Raw genomic sequence first — 22,419 nt, 5'->3', positions numbered from 1 at the left:
GCAGAACTGAGCGATCGCTATTAAAACCTGGGCTAGAAATAAGAAAATGTGTGAGAAATTGATTGCAATGCGGGAAAACGGCAGCGATCAATGTGACAAAGGCTTTTTCTTTTCTTTTCTTCCTGGATTAGAACATAAAAAATGGCATCCTGTCAGCTGAGGAGTTCAGTGAGAGCTGTTCCAGAGCTCGGAGACAGACCTGAAAAGACACGCTTTGTACCCTCGGGCACAGTTACCTGTCTCTCGTCCCTTCTTCCCCGGCCCCCTCCTTCTGTTCTCCCCCAATTCTTGACCGCCTCTTTTTTTTTCCCAAAGAAAGAAGCCAAGGCTCGCTGTCTTGTAGCAGGTTGGGGGGGGGGGGAGAGCAATTGACTTTTAGTACAATGGATTAGTCTGTTCTGTAGAACTTTTTCTTGGACGTTGGGAAGGGGTGTGAGCGTGTGTGTGTGTGTAGGAGGGAGGGTTGTGCAGACAAACAGGCACATGCAGCATGCAATGACTTCAGAAGTGTTCCTTAGTTGAGGAAGGGGGTTATCTGTAAACATTTGCTCTTTTTCTTTCTTTCATTCTTTTTTTTTTAACTCGCTGCTTATGGGGCAGCCTGCTCCATTTTACGTATTGTTCCTGTGAGCCGTGATTGCTTGAGTATTGCCTGCTGGTTGTATTTGTAAGGTTTTAGGGAATTTCCATCACTCTGAAGCTGCTGAAAAAGCTCAACTTTTGTCTCCTGCTAACTTCCTCTTCATTAACAGACAAGCGCGTACTTTCTTTCTTGTTCCCTGCTTGTCCTGGCTCTGCTCTAGGAAAGCGTTATTTTCAAAACACCTTTTGAACCTGCTATAGACGTTCCCCCTTTTTGGGATTCTCTGTCCTTTTGTTTTCAAGGTTAGGACATCAAAAGTGGAAATATATTTTCCAGAGTTTCCCCGTCCTCTTCTTTCTGTCTTTCTTTCTTTCTTTCTTTCTTTCGGATGTTTGATCCCAGCCACTTTGGTGAGTGGGAGAGAGGAAGAAAGAGGTGGGCATTTTATGGTCAACCTTGACCTTGAAGTTTTGGGTCTGCGATTGTTTAGCCTGTTATTAAAAGCAACGGCTCCCCGGTTCTGGGCAAAAACAACCAGCTCTGCACGTACATATTTGTATTCAACCTCAATCCCACCCCAGGATTTAATTGCTTCTGATGAAGTTGTTCCCTTCCCCCGCCCCCCACAGAATATCGTCCCCCCACAAACACACTGCCCGTGGCTCTGGGCAGATCTGTGATGGTTTAATACCCCGGAGCTCTCAGGCCAGGTATGTAAAGACTACTAGGCTTGGAGAGAGGTCAGTGTATGTCAGTGTATATGCCCATCACTGCAATAGGTAGCTATGTACACACCATTGCTGGGGTCGCTGTGTGAAAGCCATCGACAGATCAAATGCGCGCATATCTATACCTAACTAACGAGGCTTGGACCTATAGATTTTAGGACACTTTTCCCCATCCCTGTGTGCCCCTCTCCAGCAGAACAGCCGGTCCCAATCCAGCTCTGGGCTCTTTCCAGCCCTCTCCTTGGTGCCATTCCATTCTTGTCTTGGTAAGAGATGAACTGGCCTTTATCTGACGTTCAGTTTGTACTGGGAGAGTTGCTGCCTTTTTTTTTTTTTTTTTCCTGGCGGCCATGTGGAGTTGGGGCAAACCGGGGAGCCGAGAGGAGCCGCATTCCTGTGGGTGCCGAGCGGCTCCAGGGCTGAGCCGCAGGGCCTCACACACACACACACACACACACACACACACACACACACACACCATGCTCGCCCCCGGAAAGTGCACACACCCTGCCGCAGCGACACACACAAAGTCCCCACTTCTCCTGTGCCCTGCAGCGTCCTCTTTGGCACCCGATCGCTCCGGATATCACAGTAACAAATGTCAGATAAATCGTCCAGGAGCTGCTCTGCTGGGCTCCCCTAATCCTGTGTCCCTGCTGGGCTCTCTTATTATAGACAAACTGTCCACTCCTGACTCCTGGTCACTCACTATAATATCTCCCGGGCACTTTCTCCGGATGGAGAGTGCTTCGCCCCTGAGAAATGTCCAAGTTTCCTTCCAAGCACATATACACACGCCAACCTGTCACTACATAAACCCCAGCCAGCTCAGGCAGGCATTTTTCTCGCTTTCACTTCACTAGAGCTCCCCAATAAATTATCCCGAGCTGCAACTATTCCTTTGTATAGGCATTCAGGCCTCCAGACGTTACACATTTCAGATCTGGCAGCACCGATGTAGGAATACATCAGAAACGTGCTTCGCACATGTGTTATTTATTAAATATTTCTACCACGCAATTTTGCGACTGACAGTCTTTAGAGTGTGCAGTTGTGGATTACAGAACATATATACATTGCTTCAGTTAAATTAACCCCCCTCCACATACACTCCCCTCCTTGCTTTCAGTCATTTGAGCGATGCCTGCAGTAATGTAATAACCTGTTTCATAGGTCAGACAAGAACCGTGGAGATAGAAATTGGGTAATTTACATGAAGCCTCTTATTTTTTAAAGGAAGATCCTGTGTTACAGCAATTAGATGTTTCTGTTCTTTGTTCTGCGGTGCCTCTGTTTACATGTGATTTATGGGGATGAGCAGCATTTTATCTGCCAAAACTATATACCGTATTGGGCCTGATCCACATCCTAATGCAAGATTTATACAAAGCCGTAAAATACCGCACATTACTATCTTTAACCAAAGAAAAATACCTTCAAGACACCAGAGAGTTTTCATTTCATTCCGGTGAGGAATCTCAGCTTAGGTTCAGCTGTGCACTGCCAGCCACAGGCTAAATTATGAGCACAGGGAACGGCACCCTGAAATATGGGCTGCACATTATAGGATTTCATTGTTTTCTGCCGTTCAGAAAAGCCTGTTATATGCATCAGACTTCAGTCGATGCTTTTGCAATAGCTATAAGGAAGTCTTTCGAGTACAAATTCACTTGAAAGGTCAAATCCTCAGCTAGTGTAAATCGAAGTAGTATCACTGATTTCAGGCTTCTGTGCACCAGCTGAGGATCTGGCCATCAACGTCAGATTCCAGGAAATCCTTACGGTGCTCTTTCCATGTAGCATATAATGTATTGTGTAACCTTTCGACTTATGGTATCCCTTGATTCTCCCTTTTCCTTTCTTCGCGCTATTCTTATTGTTTTCCATGAAGAACAGGCGCATGCAATTCGCATATTATTAATATTAATTAGTATTAACATTATTAACATTCCCAAGAATGAATTTAGTCCTTAAAGGTCATAAATCCACAGCGCCTTCATCAATTCCATCCTATAAGGAGCCCAGGACAATGGACTCTGTAGGAACTGTCGAAATTTACATATACACAGTTCGAACTACTTTCCAGGTATAATACTGAGTGGGACCAACACTGTAGGCAAGAAAATATCCAGTTTGCTACCATAAACCTACAGTGATTAACCCAACATGTGTCTCCTGGATTGACTTGTTTTAAAAGGCTTAACATTAATACAGTGGTTATTAAAAACAAGCAAGCAAACAAAAACACTTTGATGATTTGGCCCATTAAAAAGGAAGCAGGTTGGTTTGCTTCACATCCGGGGTTAATATAAACTCATCGTGAGACTAAAGCCAATAGCCCAATGAGTAAACCTGACTAGCTGTTAGGCAGCCGTGTTAGTCAGGTTCTTTTGTTTAATTAATTACAATTAAGGCATTCTCGGCTAATTTCCTGTAGGACTCTTGATGACTTCTCCACTGAGTGAACGCGAAAGGGAATTAGGCCTATGGGCTCCATACTCGTGTGCTTTTTGCACGATGGCCAGATAGGATGCAAATTCCATTTGGATATTTTATTAATTATTAATTATTATTATTATTATTATGAAGAAGAAGAAGAAGAAGAAGAAGAAGAAGAAAACGCTTCTGTTCCTAGGAAGGTGACGTGCAGATAGTTAAATCATCTGAGAGAAAGCAATCACTCCACTGACATATTTGCTTTTTTGGGGTATGGGAGGGAGCACAGAGGTGTTTAAAAAACCCCAACAACCTAGGGAAATACTGCCTGGGACGAGATGAGCTGAGAAAAGGAATTATTTCAGACAGCAGCTCGCAGAAGTATCAGCCCCTGAATACACAACGAACTCACACTATTTGAGATTTGGACACGTAACACAGCAGACCACTGATTTGCTATTTTCTTAATTCCCGCTCTTCCTATTCCCTATGATTCAAACAGTCTTTTGTCCTTCAGAGTTTGATTTGATCGCTACTGTTCACATTTCACTTTTGTATTTTTCTCTTCCTATACCATTACTCATTGAGTGCCCCGTGAAATTACAATCGTACATTTTCAACTCAGCAACCCATTTGCAGTGCAAAAATAGGGTCTAAATAATGGCTGAATTAGCCCTACTGGACAGTTTCAGATGTAACACTCTGTAATAATTATATTGCAGGCTGGATTAGGATGCTATTATCATAATCTGGACGTTTACAATTATCTGTAATTTGCAAAGATGCGCCAGGTCTTGATTACAGCAGTTTTTTTTATCAAGCTAACCATCACTAAACAGTGACAGTAATAACAGCTAATTTTGCTGGCAATATAAGAGGTGCTGGGGTGTGCAAACAATTTCACACCTGGATGTGCTCACTCAACCAAGAATATAGAGAAAGAGCTTCTGCCCTGAGACTCAGAAAAATATTCTACACTGCTTCTGTTCAGTATAGATTTCTAGACCCTGATCATTGCTTAACAGATTTTCACTGGGGGTAAGTTTTTGCTTTTTGTATTCTTCAACGCACAGCTCATCTTTATCTTTTCACACTTTCGTGGTTACTTTTGCTGCTTTTGTAATTTCTATCATCCTGTTAGACTACTGTTTCATAGATTCAGAACTCCGTCCTTTTTACTAGTATTTCTGCATAGTCAATAGGATTTGGGTTGGTTCACGTTCTGTAAAAATAGTTTTCACTCTGAGGACCTATGGGAAATTCTCTTTCTATAGATTGGTTTGCTAGTCTGCTCGATAGACGTTCAGAGTTTCTATTTAGATGCATTGAAAGGAAGCTGATCGCTGTACCGCAATAACTATGACTATAAATCGCGAGTACATTTTTTGAACTGCTAGTCAAAGAGCGCACGATATATTCATGCAGATCTTTCCCTGTTGCCATGTATTTTGTACTCGTGTGCCTCGTATCTATTGTCATAATACACCGTACATTTTCAGAGGCAGGCTGTCGTTTTAACCTTGCAATTTACCTCAGAAAATTTGCTTACTGTTATTGCAAAGGTGGTAGAGTTTCTGATCAGGCAAGCACCGTTCCACCTGCAAAGAGGCACATGTAAACTACCAGGCTTGATTCAAAGCTCTTCCTTTTTATCTGAGAAGGGGATGGGCTTTGAAAGGAGCCATCATTGTATTTCTTGAGGGGCCAAACTTTAATGCACCCCAAAGTTTTAGAAGAATATTACCGAATATTATACAAACATGCTGCTGAACAACAGTTCCGTGAAACCAAAATTTTAGAAAGCCATAAGGAAAGAACAATGAGAGACTTGTTCCGATTCTATCTATAGATGACGCTGTTTCATGAAACTCTCTTTTGGTGGCAGCTATTTAATGTTAGATGACACTGTCTTTGCTATCATTTGTTCACCGTATTACTCTTGCAAAGGCCTGCTTGTGTCATCTTACATGTCTGTATTGAGTTTATTACTAAAAAAAAGTCTATCCTTGAAACAGTCATAAAGTACAAGAAAAAAATTATCACATTTTTCTATGCAGTACTCCACAACGCAATGGCTATTGACAGAGCGTGCACATGTATTTTAAAAGTACAGCAGCAACATGTACTCCAAAATACACGAGTAAAGCTCCTCAGATTCATCATATTCATGAATCAGCCACACTGATTAAGTCAGTGGCTAGGAAAGGGTTAAGTATTAGCCCACGCGATTAAGGGACTACTGCTGTATCTTTGGATTCTGATATCTTGGGATATAGAATGTGTGAGTGGATAGATAGATAGATAGATAGATAGATAGATAGATAGATAGATAGATAGATCTAACATACATTTGAAATGTTTCAACTGGTTTAGGATTAACCTGCATAAATAGAGGCTAGGTAGATATGCACCGGGTTTTCTAAAAAAGAAAAAATACTGTTGGTTTAAATGTATGATAGCTTTCTCTCTCACGTAATTTGAATAATTCAGTGAGACCCACTACCAGCTGTACTTCTGAAGCCTCTTCCATTCTTTTCAGCATTATAATTTTGGTTAATTTTCAATTTTAGGTCCTACGTCTCTGCAATTTGTGTATGAATAACAGAATAATTTTCCTCTTTTGTTTCGCCTTTCCTGTTCCTGAATCTAAATAAAGATGGCTTTTTAGTATTAAAAGTGGAAGAAAATTACAGGTAATTATCTTTGACGGTAAAAACGCTGTAATCAGCGGGCTACATGAAAAATTACTCTAATTATGGCTGCATTTAAGAGAATGGAAAAAAAAACCTTCTTGTGGATAAAAACCTTAAATTGTCCCCAATGTCTGCTTCAAATTGGATGGCACTGCAGCTGGAGGCTTTGTTCAGAATTGATCCTGGGGAGCTCTGAACCCAAAGTTTCACAGTAGGAAGGGGGGAAAAAGAAAAGAAAACATTTTTCTTAATGTAACAATACGAATGGTAGAAAATGACAAGACTGATCGGTTTTAAACCATTCTGAAGACTGACTGAGCGTGGAAGTTGCTCAACAAAAAAAAGGAACGGGTATATTGGTAAGTAGTCTTTGCTTTGTGTCTAATTATAGTGACTGTCCTTTTGCACGACTGTATATAGCTGTCATTATATGGAGCACTCTGAGTATCTCTATTGACTTCTGATAAATGGCTCAGTGGTTTCAAGGTTCATAATTTGAAGGATGCCCAGGTCTCTAGCCATTAATTCTCGCAGTATGGGGCTTGTGTGACGAAAGGACTTTCATTTTCATTATTTCTGTGCTTTATACAATATAATAAAGATATAATTCGCCCTGGTCAGTGCATTGTATACCTACGCACCTTTCAAGCTTTGCAAAATATTGCGTAGCTTTAATTGTCTGTCTGTTAATCAAAAACAAAAAGGGCACCTCTTTCTTTCCCCCTCCCCCTCCGCCTTACTTGTGTACGAAGTAATGCGAAGCACTGAATTTTACTTCGAGATAAACCTCAGATTAAAAGACACTATAATGTTTTTTTCAAATATTGGAATTACCGAAATGACATAGGCTAAGAAATGACCGGGCGATTAGAAACATCCACGATTCTCTTTGCAATAGTTACATATGTATTGTCTCAGGTTTATTCTTTTTAAGAAAAATCTTTTCAAGGGTTTGTTGTTAGATATATTGCTCTCTATGTCACAAAATTTGTTAATATCTAGCTAGCTATCTAAAGCGGGTGTGCTTTATAATATATAGAGAAATACAGGACACAGAGACGTTTTGTGGCTTTTACTCTATATATGAAAGAAGACAAAAACATACAAAGTATATTTACAACTAAAATTCAGCAATATATACAGAAAGGTTGCTCAATATAAATGTCTCTATAGCTTAGTGAATTGGTGAGAATACCCCCAATCAAGTACTGAACCTTTCAAAGCCATAGGACGGTTGTTTTGGTGGGTTCCTCCTTTGCCCTTTTCCTGTTAGATTTCAGGAGACTTTGGGAGGGGGGAGTTGGGGGCAGAGATCTGAGGGAGAGACAGTGGTTTCTTCTTGGTTGCTGTCCATTCCATTTTGATAAAGCATGCAGTTTTTGCTTCGTGGTAATGTTTTAATCGTACAGTATATTTTCCTTTTCAAGCACTTTTGCGCCCCCTCCCCTCCAGTCTGGCTTTGGTGAATACAAATGCAGGAGCGTGAATGGCCTCCCTTTCATCATGTAATATCGTTAGCTCATTAAACAAGTAAAAACGTTGCCGGCTATACTCAGGTTCTTCTGGTGGGAAAAAGTCTGTAAAAAGTTTGCTTTGCCAGTATACTCCAAAGCCACGAGGCTGGTTCCTTCGAGTCCAGATTAAAACATCCTAAAGAGAAGTGTCTTACGTGCGCCAGCATGGGGGGAAAAAAGTCTCTTTCTGTTCAAGATCAATCACTGAGGTTACTAAAAGAAAACAACAAAACAAAACAAAACAAAAAAACCCCCAACCTTGTCTCCTTGCCACACATACAAGTTCACACAGAGCCTGTTAAATTGGCACCGCTGGCAAGACAGCGACTGCTTGCCATATCGAGACTAGGGCTTTTTGATAGATTCTTTCTCTTGGACAATTCACATCATCTGTGGTCTCTGCATTGTGTCTTGATGTGGAGAAGAATACCAGTGAGAATAACCAGGCATGTAGCTGTTGGGAGGCATACTGACTCCCTTGGCAGAAGCTGAAACGTCCCAGACTGGAGGGAGAGCTGGAGACCGCGGGGACAGGGCAGCGGAACCTGGCAGAGGGTCGCTCTCATGAGGATTGCTGCCCTGCTTTAGCAGCTTCTTAAACTTGGAGCGTTTGTTCTGAAACCAGATCTTCACCTGTAAGCAAAAGGCGAAGAGATTAGGCCGCTGAGGAGCACCTAGCTGACAGCAGGAAGCACCCGACCGGGGTTATTTTTGATATATAGAAGGTTCTGAGTTTCCAAGTGGTAGGGATGGAGATGTGGGGTCAAGATGGCATTTTTAGAGGGTTAAACAAGCTAGCATTCGAACAACCTATTGTTAATAACAGAAATAGTGACACTGAGAATGGAGATGTAGGTTTTAAAATTGGGTGTTATTTTCTTGCCCAGGCCACCAGTAGTGCACAATGGAATTTATTCTGTTTTAATTTCTCACTCTCTCTCACCTACCTATGTGTGTACATTTAAGTACTTACACGCATATATATTTATGAACACACAAATATACACATGTACACACATGTAAACACACGTGGCATATTCCTCATTCTGTATTTTGGAGGTCGTTTGATTATTTGGAGAAACTGTGGTTAAACAGACAGAAGCATATCATCCTGTGTTAAGAGACACAGTAATAGTCAAAGGGCTCTTAAAAGTAAAACCTGAATCAGACAATTTGTACCATCAAGCTGTCCTTGCTTATATCCTTGGGGAAGGGGCTGACTAGAACAAGTGCTTTATCGTCATTTTAAAACCAGTTTTGAATGGAAATTGCTTTTTCAGAAAGAGTAACTGATATAAATCACCTTGGGTCGCATCCTGCCCTCTCTAGTCAAGTAAAACTCCCCTAAATTGAGTTTTCCCTGCATGAGGTCTGCATGATCGGGCCTTCCACGTTCGAATGATATATGGATGTAATTTAAAGATTCAAACCCTTGATCCTGCAACCCTTGCAGATAGTCTTTATGCAAGGATATTATCTCAATGGGACTACTCGTTTGTCTGTAGATTTTCAGGATCAGGCCCACATCTTGCATATGTCAGAAGAAATGCCATTTGTACAATAAGCAAACATATTTCCAAAATTTATATCTGCTCAATATTTAAAAATTGCCCAGGAAAGCTACTGTTGCCAATTGCAATTATAAAATATTGAAATTATTTATTAAAGCCATAAATGCACATAACTATGTTTTAAATGAATGGATAGTATTTATTCATTTGCTACTAACCCCTGCTTGTGAAGTCTGTAATGCCTAGTGTCTTTCAAGCTTAAATTAGCCAGGCTAGGACAGCTCCACCAACCACACTTAACTATGGCTTAACCTGCTATAATTTTGTACACGGTTGTCTTTGATCTTCAGATCTATTATCACCTTTTGTACATTTTGCCCAAGGGTAACCACTGCATTTGAGTTAGTCATCCAGGATGAATTAACTATTGATTTTACAGGTATTTTCTAATGCTCTCTTGCTTTCTCTGTCTCTATAGGTTGCCGGTCTGGCTTTTTATTTTCACCTCTGCCTCAGGCCCAAGGTTTTCTTGCCTTTGTTCTGTGCTCTTGTCACAACCGAACAATTTCATGTTGGTGCAGTAATAATTTGGATCCATTTGTTTTTTCTAGTTGTGCCATCGAAGGGTAAAATTTGATAACTAGTCGGCAGGGGGAAACGCAGATTCAGTCAGTTATTTTAGTAGTGAGCCATTTACTCTGTACTGTGTAATAAGATAACTCACATCACATTTGGCATAGTAGTAGCATGTGTGTTACCTTTTCTACTATCATGTACTTCTAATGAAGATCTCTCTTTGGTTGGCCTTGTATTGTATGACCAGGATTGCAGTGATTTGGGGTTCCCATAATTTACCTGTGTCTGAGTAAGTCCTAAGGAAGCTGCCAGTTCAGCTCTCTCTGGAAGTGCCAGGTACTGAGTCTGCTGAAAGCGATGATTTAAAGCCTGAAGTTGTAAACTCGAATAAATGGTTCGAGGTTTCCGTATCTTCTTTCCTTTTCCATTGAATCTGATTTCACCGTTTTCAATCACTGTTGTTTTTTGCTGATCTGCAAGCAAGCAACATGTTTGAAATGTCACCACTCCAGAGAATGCAGAGAACCCTCCTTGACTGTTTAACTGGGGCATTTTGTTGCTCTTTCCCCCCCGGAACAACCCGCATGCAACAATCCCATTGCCGTGTCAGTCCCACTGCTATAGTATGCACCCGGTCTGAGTGCTTAAAGGCATCACACCGAAATACCTCTTATTCGAACAGTGCGAATCAACGGACATAAGGAAGCCGTGCCTGTGTACTGGGTGGCTTGTTTTACTTACAAAAACACAGTATTTGTTTAATGAATGGATTGCTAGCTGCCTGGTCATCAAGGCGTTTACACGGCTAATTGATTTCATGTCGCCAGTTTGGTGGTCAGTGAATCACCAGTAGCAGCTTTAACCATGCTTTTTGTGCTCAGATCAGTACATACAAATAATCTGCTAACTGCGGAAGGGGAAAAACAACCACAACAAACTCATCTTGAAACTTTCACTCCTCAGGTGCTAACAGACATTTGCCTAATGCCGATCCCCTCGCCTAGTGTCACAAAGGAGCAACAAACATTATCTTTTCTCCCTTAGCTGAGGATGGGATCACTGCAACCTCTGTATAGCATTTCTCCCCAGCCATTAAGAGGCGGCTGCAGAAGCAGGGCGCTTGGTGAAATGCAAATGGCCAGTTTCACGTTAAATTTAGCTGAGCAGTAGGCCAGCGCTCAGAGCATATTAATGGGCAACACAAACAAACAAACACACTCACACCTAAACAGTCCAAACCCGCCGCCAAATAGCGCTCCCGGGATGGAGAGATCGCAGCAAAGCCAGGAAGGGCTGTTGGTATCGCCCTAGAAAATAGACGCCCCGGGCTTTATAGCCCCACAAATAGATGCGCCTCTTGAAAGCCACCCAGACCTGGATGTCGGCATAGACACGCATAGCTATAGGGACCGTATGCAATGCATAAGGCAGCTCCAGCATTTGCATGCCATGCACACACCCCGTGCGAAGCTAAGGAAAAGCACCGAGCTGCGCAAATACGCGAGTCCCGGCTGCTCCGGGGCCAGCACTGGAACCGATCCCCAGGGGCGGCGGAGCCCGGCCGGGGGAAGGAGCCGAACGCGACAAGAACGCGGCCTCGCTCACCTGCATCGTCCGCCCGCGTCTGGCTGGCCGCGCTGCTGTTGTGGTAGGACTGGAGGTAAGGGCTGTGCTGCGAGTGGCTCATGTAGGGGTAGGCGGCCAGCGAGCGGTGGTTGTAGGAGTTGCCGCTGGCGGGGTAGGGCGAGCTGTGGTGGTGGTGCTGGTGGTGCGGGTGCGAGCCGGCCGCCGAGTGCAGGCAGTGCAGCGGGTAGTGGGCGCCTGCCATGGCCGGCGAGCTCTGCTGGGAGTGGGACTGCGGCGGCGGCGGCTGCTGCTGCGGCGGCTGCTGCTGCCCGAACTCCATGAAGGCGGATTTGGAGGAGTCCTGCGCTTCCAGCCCGTCAGCCATCGTAGTCATGGTCATCATCAAAGTTTGGGAGTGAGAGAGCGGATCTCTCCGGCTCGCCCCCCGCGCGCTCGCTCTCTCCCCAGCCACCTTAGAGCCTATTATCCTGCACTGGGAATTAGTGAGGTGGCTTTTTTTTTTGGAGGGGGGGGGAGAGCAGTAGTGAGAGGGGCCTTGTTCGCGGAGGGAGGGGTGAGGGGAGGGGTGTGGGGGGGGCTAGTCCTGGGATTTTTTCCCTCTCCTCTTCCCCTCCATTCCCCCCCCTTGGTTGTTGGTTTTTTTGTTTTGTTTTGTTTTTTTTGGCTGGCGGAGTTTAAAGCGGAGATTTCTGAAGGTGGATGCTGGTAAAGTTGAGCTTCTGCTTTTAGACTTGAGGCAGAGACGCCACAAGTCGAATGGTTTGTCTCCGAAGGGCAGTGCCTTCCCATTGGTCAGTCAACCCCTGACGTCACCACCCCGGAGGCTGCGACTGGCGTCTGTGCGAGCTTGAGTTGAGCCCACCTTCGGCAACTCCAAATCCCGGCTCGAGCGCGGCGAGGCGGCGTGCGCGCGCCTTCCCCGGCCGCGGAGCTCTGCTGCTCCCCGCCAGACAGCAGCCCCCAGGCGTTGCAAACGCAGGCTGCCGAGCCGCTCGCTTCCTCCGAGCCGCAGATTAGACAAAAGGAGTCCATGCTGTCACGGGGGGCATTTTTTGCTCGTGTCGTGTGCATTGTCGGGCCAATGTAGCAGACAGCGAAGTATAACACAGCTACTAACCTACTAAAGGTATTTCAGTCCATCTGTACAGCCCAGAGTTTGAATGCACCTTAGGTTTCCCTCTCCTCTACTTCAAAACATGCAGTCAACCCAAGTGAAAAGGGAAGTTTAAAAGTGGAAAAACAGAACCGAAGTGCATGCTCCAGCCCCTCGTTCCTCCTGGGACTTGCTCCTTGTTGACCAAGACAATATTCTCTATATTTTAGGAAGAGCAGCAGCCTGCTCACTGCAGCAGCGAATCATTGGAGATCTGACAGTAATGCATTTTTTCCTATTGAAAACAGAAGCTACTGTAATGCTTTCAAATATATGCAAATGATACATGCGGTTAGTGGTTTGGCAAACCTTGATTACAATATAAACTACCCAAGAAAAAGTGCCTTCCTCCTAAATTTGTCTTTAGATTACAATTCCAGTTGATTTTATTTTATTGTCAACATTGTTAATGATAAAAATAGAGTCGTTTTACAGTTATTTTTACTTTCTGGAAGGAGGCAATTAGACGTCTAATCAGGAATACACAAAAATCTCCCATGATTAACTGCAGTACTTTGTTCAAATTGCTGCTATAAAATTCAGAACAATTTGCCTGTAATGATTATGGACTGGGTTTATTTTGGGAGGTGGAATAAAAGTGGATATAGCATAAATTATCCTCTAATTATACACCAGTGTCGCCTCAATTATCCTCTTATCAAAATGGTTGTCTAACTGCCGCATTTAGTTTCAATTCTCTCCTTTTTTTCTATAAAAAGAACTTCATACCTTGTTATTATTAATCCATTTATTATTTGCTAGGGGATTTATATCTGAACATCCAGGTGGTATTACCACTTCTCTTTCAAAGATGGACTGGGGAAAGACATTTAGTTTGAACCAGCACTGTTGCGGATCTATCCTTTTTTTTTGCTTCCCTTGTTTAAATCTCCTCGCGTCCAGCTAGAGAAAGCATGAACTCCAGAGCCAGACTTTACTGAAGAGGACCCAGGCAGAAAAAGAAAGGAGATGTGCAATTGGTTAAACTTAGAGAAAACTGGAAGTTCTGTAGATTGGGAAATGGGATCAATCTTCGGGCTTTGAAAACCACCAGCAGCTGCAATTTGCAAAACAGCTTTCAAGACTAAGCCCAGAAACGTATCCAAAACGAAGTACATGTCCTGACACTATTTCTGAGAGCGACATTTCCAGGAGACTTGTTTCGAACCTTTGCAGACTATTTAAAAACGCATCGCTTTTGGAAACATCAAGAGAGATTTAAAACAAACAAACAAACAAACAAACCGTTGCTTTGCTTCTCAGCACGGTTATTAGCCCTAGGAAAGGGGTGGAAGTGGTAGAACGTGATCTCACTATTTGCATATTGCACCGTACATGCAGTCGATGGGTTTGAGCTATTTGTTTCCCGGTGCATAGCCCCTAATCTCTCGGCGTTTATAGTGCAATTTGGGGGAATTGGGGGATGTCTTTTTTCTAGGGTGGCCGGGATGTTTTATCCCCCCTCCCCCCATCGGTGTTCAACTTCTTGAGCCTCTGGAGTCGGTTCAGTAACTCTGAATGCAGTTGTAAGTGTCTCGCTTTTGCTCTCCTCTTTTAACAGGAGTTCTACGTTAACATGCGAAAGGGTAACCCGATCCACGCGTTTACAAATCTACAATGAATAAAAATGCTCATAGTAAAACAGAGAGGGAGGAAGACAAGGGAAAGAGCGGACTATAACATTCGTGCTCCGGCCTCCTGTTCCTATTGGGGCTCTTGATTCATAGGGTGTAGGTAATGTACTCAATAGGAACAGGTACATTTGGCAGTTTTATTGCTTTATACCCTCCAGCTTGTTGTTAACACCAGGAAGGCGTTTTTCTGCAGGTGCGCATACTACCATTTTCTCCACGCTTTTCGGCAACAGCAAAAGCCTGCATAACAAAAGATGTCAGACAAGGGGCTAAGGAATGCCTTCAGAACGTTGCTTTGAAAGGACTCTGGCTGCATACTGTACAGCTCTGGAGTAGAGCCTGCGAAAGGTGGAACGCTGTACATAATTTTTTTGTAGTAAAATCTACATGCCACGCTTAAGAAAGAACTAGGCATCCTGGTCCTGAAACAAACAAGCAAAACAAACAAACAAACAAACAAGAGACAGGAATAGCGTAAAGTAACTGCTTCTTCCATAGCAACATATGGGTATAGCTGTGTTTCATCTTAAAGCTTCGGTTAAGTGACGGGTGTGCACCTGTATGTAGAACACATAGGGGAATGTGTGTGTGTCTGTGCGTGTGCGTGTAGAGTTTCACTTTAGAATAATAAAAGAATACAGGAGTATATATAATATAGTCAAAGAATAAAGTATATCTACTTTTATTTATTAGTGATTTATTATTACTCAAGGTGTGCGTGTGTATACGCACACACACATTCTCAGGGTGTATATCTAGATATAGCTGTAGATGTCCTTTGAGCAATTTACAGGGTAAGGACTGGCATTTTCTATAGGAGGGTTGAATACATCAAGCCGTATACTGGTAATTTCCCCCAATTTAATTAGGGAAATGTGTCAGTGTGGAGCGGGCGCTTTTCAGGGTTGATTGGCTGATATTAATAACTCTTGACTAAAAGGAGCGATGGTGGTTGTAAATATTGATTGTTTTCTTTTTGTCCTAGAGTTCGGGGGGACCACACCTTTAGGGAGTGGAAGGTGCTGAGGGGGGTTGTTGTAATGCCGCATAAAAGGTTGGTTTTTTTCTTTCTTTCTTTGCTGAACTCTGGTTTCATCGCCGGCAGGAGCTAGGCTGCGCCTTTCTCGCCCCATTGTCCCTGCGGCCCCCACTGCTTCTGGGTGTCTTCTCCCCCGCAGAGAAGGGAGGGCGATGCCTGCCCGGGAAGGGACCTCTATTATTTATGGGGGGGGGGAGAGACAATTTGGAGAATAATGGAGGCCGAAGCCTTTCTTTGGGGGGTGGGGTGGAGGCAGGTGTAGATATTTCTTCTCATAGGGAAAGGCAGGATTTAAGGCCTACGCTTTTTGGGGGGTGGGAAAGAAAGAAAAAATTTCTGAATAGGGCTCCCACACTAATTTGTCTCAAACAAGAATCCTGAACGCAGAATGTATCTATCTATCTATCTAGGTGTGTGTGCCCTTCAACGTGTTGTATGACGCTCTGGTAAAGCAGGGAAGGGGATGGTTGCCAAGTTGGACTCAGTTACCAGGTCGATTCTAAAGAAATTAGACCTGTATAAATATCCTTTGAATTCACAGAAATAGCTCGATATTAATTTACCTGGTCACTAAAGAATCAGATGGTATGGGAAAAGTCTTCACTTCTTTCTAGCGTGGACTTCAAGTCTATGAAAAGATATCAAAAATCAATAAGCAAATCGTGAATCCGCACAGAGAAATAAATCCCTTGCTCCCAAAGCTGAAGCAAAGACAATGTTGCTCTCCTTTCCAGACACTCTCGGGACTGAGGTTTGCAAAGTTAATTTTGATGGGTTGTGAGACTCTAGTCTCGCTAGAAAAACTCCTGGTACATTTCAGTCCCTGGTGGAATTGTTCAAGATTTCGACTTTTTTTTCTTTTCTTCTGTAGACACTAACTGGGTTCTCTGGGATTTAGACAAAAACTAAAGAGCCACTTTTAAATATCTGTTAACAAATATTTCCCAAAAATGAAAAGCGGCAGTTAATCATTAATGTTCTTTCTACTAATTGTTTGGGTTTTGGACATTTCTTTTGACTGCCAAATTTGAGCTCCCGAAGCAAGGTAGAAAGGACCAGTGCCAGAAAATGTTTATTCACGGCCACAAACCCCAAACTACAACCATTTCAAACGTTTAACCGGCCTTTAGTCAATTATAGGCCAATGTTGATTTCATTGCAGCTTTACCGAAACACAATGACTTTCATATTATAGAAATAGAATTCATTAGGAATGTGTAATGCCACTGTATTTGAAACATTAAGCCTGGCAAGCTGGCATTTTAAAGAGAGATGGATTGTTGTTGTTACAGCGGTACTGGCAGCCAGATGGAAAAAGAACTTAAAGCTATCTAGAAAACTTCACGATGGAATGTAGGCCTTAAGAAATACAAAATAATTAATTGGAGAGAAATGGATGATGTACATTCATTCTTACACATATGCAAACACACACACTGTCTTCATCTACATAGACATCTATGAATATACCAAGTATACTTCTATTGATAGTTTTTTAAAAAGAAAACGTAAAGCATGCAATACTAACAACACTAAAAACAAAATACAAAATACTCTCTCGTATTTTATTTTATTTTATTTTTACGCCTATAAAGTCATGTTTCTCTGGCCACAAAAGCTACATGTAAAACAAGGGACACAACCGTTTGAAGGAATTGACAACAACAGGAAACAGGAATCTATTTTTAGGGTATAATATGGAGTTATATAATCAGTCAGAGTCTTCCTAAATGCCTCCGGCAGTTTCTGTTTCATTCATTCATTCAACAACACCAAAGAAAAACAAAACACCACATTTGTATTTCTTATTTTTTTCTTTGAAATAAGTCTTATTCTGACAATATAGGGGTGGACTTTTGAGATGTATTCCCTACTATATCAGGGTCCTAAAATCCAGAAGTATTTTGTTTGCTTGTTTGTTTGTGGGTTTGAAATTGAGTCTTTAATTAGTTTAAACGTCTAAGGATGTAAATGCATGCCTAACTGAATGATCATTTTAGACAGTATTATTGTAAAAAGGGCTCAAAGCAGTTTTCTACGCATTTTGGACATCGGAGCACACCCCCATAGGCCAACACGCGCGCTGGTAAACCCACACCAACACATATAAACATGGACACATTTGAGCTAAGGAATTATTTACCCAAGAATTGCTGGAAAACTCAGATAGGAGCTAATTTTATAGTGTCATTATCATGTGTATTTTCTAGTTACTTAGTGTTTTAGGGGGGAAAGGGTGGGGTTATTGTATGATTTCTTTATGGAGCTGTTGGTGATATAGAGAAAAGAGTTTAGAAGGGGAGGTTATTCATTTTAAGCCGGGGAAAAAGCATTTGTGTGTGTGTGAGAGAAGAAAGTACTGCTTCTGGTGATAACCTGGGAAAGATATATTAAAATACACCCTGCTATATGTACACAGCATCTATCTATCTATCTATCTACCTATCTATCTATCTATCTATCTATGGTTAATTGTGTATTGCCTTTATTGACAGTAAATTCCCCGCTAACTGAATACACAGTCTAAGCTTGTGCATTCTGAAATGCTTCTAAATGTACAGCCCGGTTTGAAGACGACTGGTTCACATGGGAGGCGTTTCCTTCATACTTTACTTTTGACATTGTTCACAAGCGTTAACTGCCCGGGAATGACGATTCCACAACAAATAAGCAAAACTATGTCTGATTAAAACCGTCCTTCCTTGGCAGTTCGACTCTGCCTTCATTATTTACTGCTCCCAGAGAGCAGAGAAAGGCTAAACAAAATCTCTCTCCCTACATCTGCTGATCACATTTCTCTTTTCAGGCTCATACGCCTGTTTACCCCTAAACGCATTACTGGTCTCTTCTGCCAGGATGTCATCTTGCCATCGCCTTAATAGCAACTGAGTGGGAAGCAAAGGATCCCACAAAAAGAGGTCACCTCCTCAATATGAAAGCAAGCTATTTTAAGGAGAAGCTGTGGAGTTAAACGCTGCCAGTCCAACAGTAAGAGCGGCGTGGAGGTTTTTCTGGATTTCAACCCACTAGCATCATAACAGACAGGCAGGCGTCGATGGCTTTCCATACCGCTAGTGTGAAGGAAGTGGCAAGGGTGCTGGGGGGGGGGAAACCCTCCGAGCCTGCAGATGGATCACACACGCAGCTTTCTGTATTGTAACGTGGGTCAAAATAATAGAATTCAGAAGGGAAAGATCCGCAGAGAGCCAGCCACTGTCTCTTGTACAGATTTGTAGCGAAGCCTGCGCTGTAATTAAAACCTTACAGTCAGATTAATTCAATGTGTTGCTCTGCAGCGGTTTTTTTTCTAATAGTCAAAATCCGCTTTACAATTGCATTAGGTTTAAGGACTATTTCTGCGTGGCTCTCTGCATTTGCCAGGGGATAGGAGATAATGTTATTGCCTAGCACATTCTTTCTTCTCCCAAGGTACCAGCTCCAGGAGTCGACTTGGCTGGGGAACCTGATCGGTACGGGACCCATACAATGCTTTGAGTAGGGAGCTAAACATGATGGCTTTGGCAGTAAGGGGTAGCTTCTTATTAATGTATACCTGCCATGTAACAGCAATGATACGAGTATTGAGCAAAACATACCAACACGAGTCATCGTGTTCAGTTCTCTCTCTCTCTCACACACACACACACACACTTCTGTCCCCAGATTCATGAGGGAAAATTCTCCAGTCTATCTCGAAACCATTTCAGATTGAATGCTCCCCCGAGTGTAAATGATCGGTGCCCTCTCTGTATTAGCAGTTGGGTGACAGACAAGAGAAACTTGTGGTTCTCCCCCCCCACGCTCTTCTCCCTTCCCCTTTTTTTTTTTTTTGAAAACCTTCCAGAAATTAAGGGTAATATTTCAAGATCTCTGTCAAGATGTCTCCAAGGCTTTTTTACTTGGCACGCCCCCCTAGTGCTCTGGTGGTGCTGAAATAAATGTTTTATTATACGGAGAAAAAAATCCTCTGAAAAAACACACTTCAAACTTTCAAACTCCGAAGTGCCCGACATGGAAAAGCTCAGAACCTAATATAAACTCTAGGCCCTTTTAAGTCAGCCACAGGCTACAATTTCTTCTGCGGTACCAGTCAGTCTACCCCCAAACCAAACTCAGCGCTCAGGGTTTTAGGAATTCTTATACCTTCCTCTGATCGAGTTGCAGCTATTTCGTCAACGTTTTAGACGCTCAGCTGAACGTGCCTCTTAAAAACATAGGACTTCTAGTAAAATTCACGATTAGTGTGTCATTTCAGCACCGTCTGAAAAATCGCCAGCTCCTTGGCAAGTGAAAGCAGACGCGTTAATTGCAGTAAATTATCGCGAGGTCCTCTTTTCATTCTGTTTCGCCCCAGTTTATTTTTAGTGCGCTTCAAATGCCTACACATTTCCCTTGTTGGGATCAGTGCAATTATTTACTCTACCTTTAGGGATGCATTTACCCACCACTGAATGGCAATGTAGTAAACACAGAAAAATGTCAATCCAGTTATTGAGGTTTATTTAATATTAACGGAGGTAAACGTGGTTTTACTTTGTCTTCAGGCCGTCCTCATTATCTGGAATAGATTGCAATGAGCTCTTCCTATTTTTCCTTTCAATATTGTTGCTTCTTTTTCAGGATCTCGGTAGAGAGTAAAAAACAATGCTTAAAATAAAACTGGAACAGGTATCCCAGAGGGATTCATTATCTACAAACTCTCTGGAGAAAAATCTAAGCAGAAACCAGTGGCTGGGACTTTAAAAAAAGGTAAAAGCCTCTTTAGCAACCGTCTCCCCCAAATTCCTCATGGTCCGATCATCTAGAGCAAAAAAAAACTCTTGACAATATCACTAATTCACTTTCACTGGAGTATTGAATTCGCCTGCCTGATTAATTGCTCTCACATACAACACTGAGATTTAACTTCCTGTGAGTGAAGATCGTCACCTTTCCCAACGTGGATGGTCCCCTGAACCATCACCCCACGACAGAGAGCATTGTGCACTGAACAAATGCAATAAGAAAGGACGGAGGGAAGGGGTTAGGGATAGGCCAGGTATCTGTAGCACTAAAGGAGGGAGGTAGCCAAGGATTCTGACAGATGGATCCGAAACATATCAGATCTGGATTAACTTGCCTGCTTTGTGAAGCGTCTGCATCTGAGAAACCAGCCCTCCTCCACTCTGCCCCTGGCAGGTTTTGTTACGAGTGCCTTTATAAATGTTGGATCCCCCTCTCCTTTAAAGATCCGTTCCGTTTCTTTTTCTCACCACGGGAATATTTCCACTCTCTGTAAAATAAAACAAAAAAGCCCAGAAGAAGTAGAAACGTTTGTTGTTGTTGTTTTTTTAACGACAACATAAGTAACCTAATTTCGTATCGTGGAAGTAAATTTCATGCTAGGATATATTTTGCATAACATGTAATCTCTCCGAGCCGGAAGACATTTAATTAAAGCCATACTCCGAGAAGTACAGTTAAAAGAGAAGTCATATCACCACATACCCTCATTCACATTCAGGATTCAGGACAGAATTTACATTGTTTTAGTGTAGTGTGTCGCCTTCCTGACATACGAGGCCTGGAAACACAAGAAACACCACAAAGGATATCGGGGGGGGGGGGGGCGGGGGGAAAATAGTGCCGGAAGCGCTAATAAATGGGGTTCATTTATTTTGCCTAAATACCATTGCTCTCTGTTTCATGATTCTGAATTTCCGATCAAAATAATTTAGAGGAACAGAAATAAGATAACGGTTGCTATAGGATGGAGGTCACTTTAAATCCCTGGGACAGTTGTTTGATGTTATCACTTCACTGTGATGCGCTGAAGTCTTCTTAATATTGTTTTGGAACACATACATCATTGGGTCTAGAATGTACGGCACATTTCAGGGGAAAGCGGGTTGCTCTTGGGCCATTTCTGAGATGTCCTGCAGTTCACACGAAAAAAGGGCAGGAATGCACTTGGGTTTTTTCCATCATCTAGAACCTGCCACTAGCCCAATGTTCTTCCTGTGCTTGTGCACAAGGGGCTAGGGACCAAGTGCTTAGAAAAGCAGACACAAAAATGCAAATAGCCTGTCTGCTCATTTAAACGTCAGACTTTGGGAAATGATTGTATTACACGCGGCTGATCAGCGTGTGTATGAAAAGAGCCAGCACCACCAGTACCGTCATGGGATCTATGAGCTTTTTATTCCCAGAAGAGTTTTGCACCGCTGATAAATTTCCTATTGGATTTTTTTTCCTCCGCTCCTCTCAGTATTTTGACTAATCCCATATCATAATACTGATTTAGCCCCCAAAAAAGGGGAGAAATACCCACATCCCCAAACGTATGCATTTGATAAAGAACTCTCAGCAGAACACCAAGGCGGGTCTACTTGGAAAGGAGTAGTCTTCACTAGTATTTTTTAAAGTAAAACCACAAGATCATCTCGCAAATTCCAAATGGAAACGGGAGCGTTACTGCAAGGTTTGCTTGTTGGTTACCTTATATAATATTTACAAAGGCAGGGATATTTAATTATAAAGCCCTCACTCTCATCTTTCTTCCGTTCAAGTTCATAGAAAAAACTCCACGGAATGGGTGGGGATAGGATCGGGCCGTAGGTAATAATTCTGTCTACAGCAAATTTCGTTTCACAGGCTGCTAGATCGTTCTCCTTTCTGTGTGTGCTTTTGTAACTGGCGCTCCTAGTACGGTTTGATATCCTTCAAAATGACTGTCTATGCCCCAATAACGTGTAATTAAGACATTTTAGCTAGTTCTTTTTCTTTAAAGTGGCATCAAGACATTATAAAGGCGTGAAAAGAAAACAGCAGCAGTCCTACCTCACGGTTGTGACTGTTTCATTTCACAGGAGACAAAATTCAGCGGTCAAATCAAATCAGAAAGGCTCTGCTTAGTCTCCATGTAGCGGTAATTAAAAATATTAATTGGCTGCGTCGACTGCTCAAGAAGACAAATGTTGGTAAAA

General features: G+C 42.6%; 1 protein-coding gene and 1 long non-coding RNA gene across 6 annotated transcripts in view; one reads left to right on the top strand and one right to left on the bottom strand.

Moving 5' to 3' along the window:
• Positions 1-4,666: 4,666 nt before the first annotated feature.
• Positions 4,667-22,419, top strand: part of LOC127045566 (uncharacterized) — a 32,583-nt gene continuing 14,830 nt past the window's right edge. For 3 of the 5 annotated variants that reach the window (XR_007772769.1, XR_007772771.1, XR_007772770.1), the window contains exons 1-2: positions 4,667-4,785; positions 6,318-6,799. This is a non-coding gene — a long non-coding RNA (uncharacterized LOC127045566). Of the gene's footprint in view, positions 4,786-6,317; positions 6,800-20,074; positions 20,204-22,419 lie in introns of all 5 variants that reach the window. The other 2 variants (XR_007772772.1, XR_007772773.1) reach the window with 2 other exon arrangements.
• DLX6 (distal-less homeobox 6) lies at positions 7,464-12,090 on the bottom strand. The gene is made up of 3 exons (XM_050941745.1): positions 11,647-12,090; positions 10,321-10,514; positions 7,464-8,587 (listed from the first exon to the last, which is right to left on the bottom strand). The coding sequence occupies exons 1-3, from the start codon at positions 12,008-12,010 to the stop codon at positions 8,336-8,338; spliced, it is 810 nt and encodes a 269-aa protein (XP_050797702.1). The 5' UTR covers positions 12,011-12,090; the 3' UTR covers positions 7,464-8,335.

This window comes from Gopherus flavomarginatus, chromosome 2, assembly GCF_025201925.1.
Source record: "Gopherus flavomarginatus isolate rGopFla2 chromosome 2, rGopFla2.mat.asm, whole genome shotgun sequence".
In the NCBI taxonomy this organism is placed as follows: Eukaryota; Metazoa; Chordata; order Testudines; family Testudinidae; genus Gopherus; species Gopherus flavomarginatus.
Note: the sequence above shows the minus strand (reverse complement) of the source record. Positions and strands in the feature narration are given on the sequence as shown.

Bases quoted from the DNA above. Each gene is read 5' to 3' on its own strand.
- DLX6 (XM_050941745.1), bottom strand. From the start codon at position 12,010: ATGATGACCATGACTACGATGGCTGACGGGCTGGAAGCGCAGGACTCC. The intron at 10,515-11,646 runs GTGAGCGAGGCC...GCTTGCTTGCAG, and splicing joins GACGCGGGCGGACGATGCAG to ATCAGCAAAAAACAACAGTG. The intron at 8,588-10,320 runs GTAAATTATGGG...TTTTGCTTACAG, and splicing joins TAGGACTTACTCAGACACAG to GTGAAGATCTGGTTTCAGAA.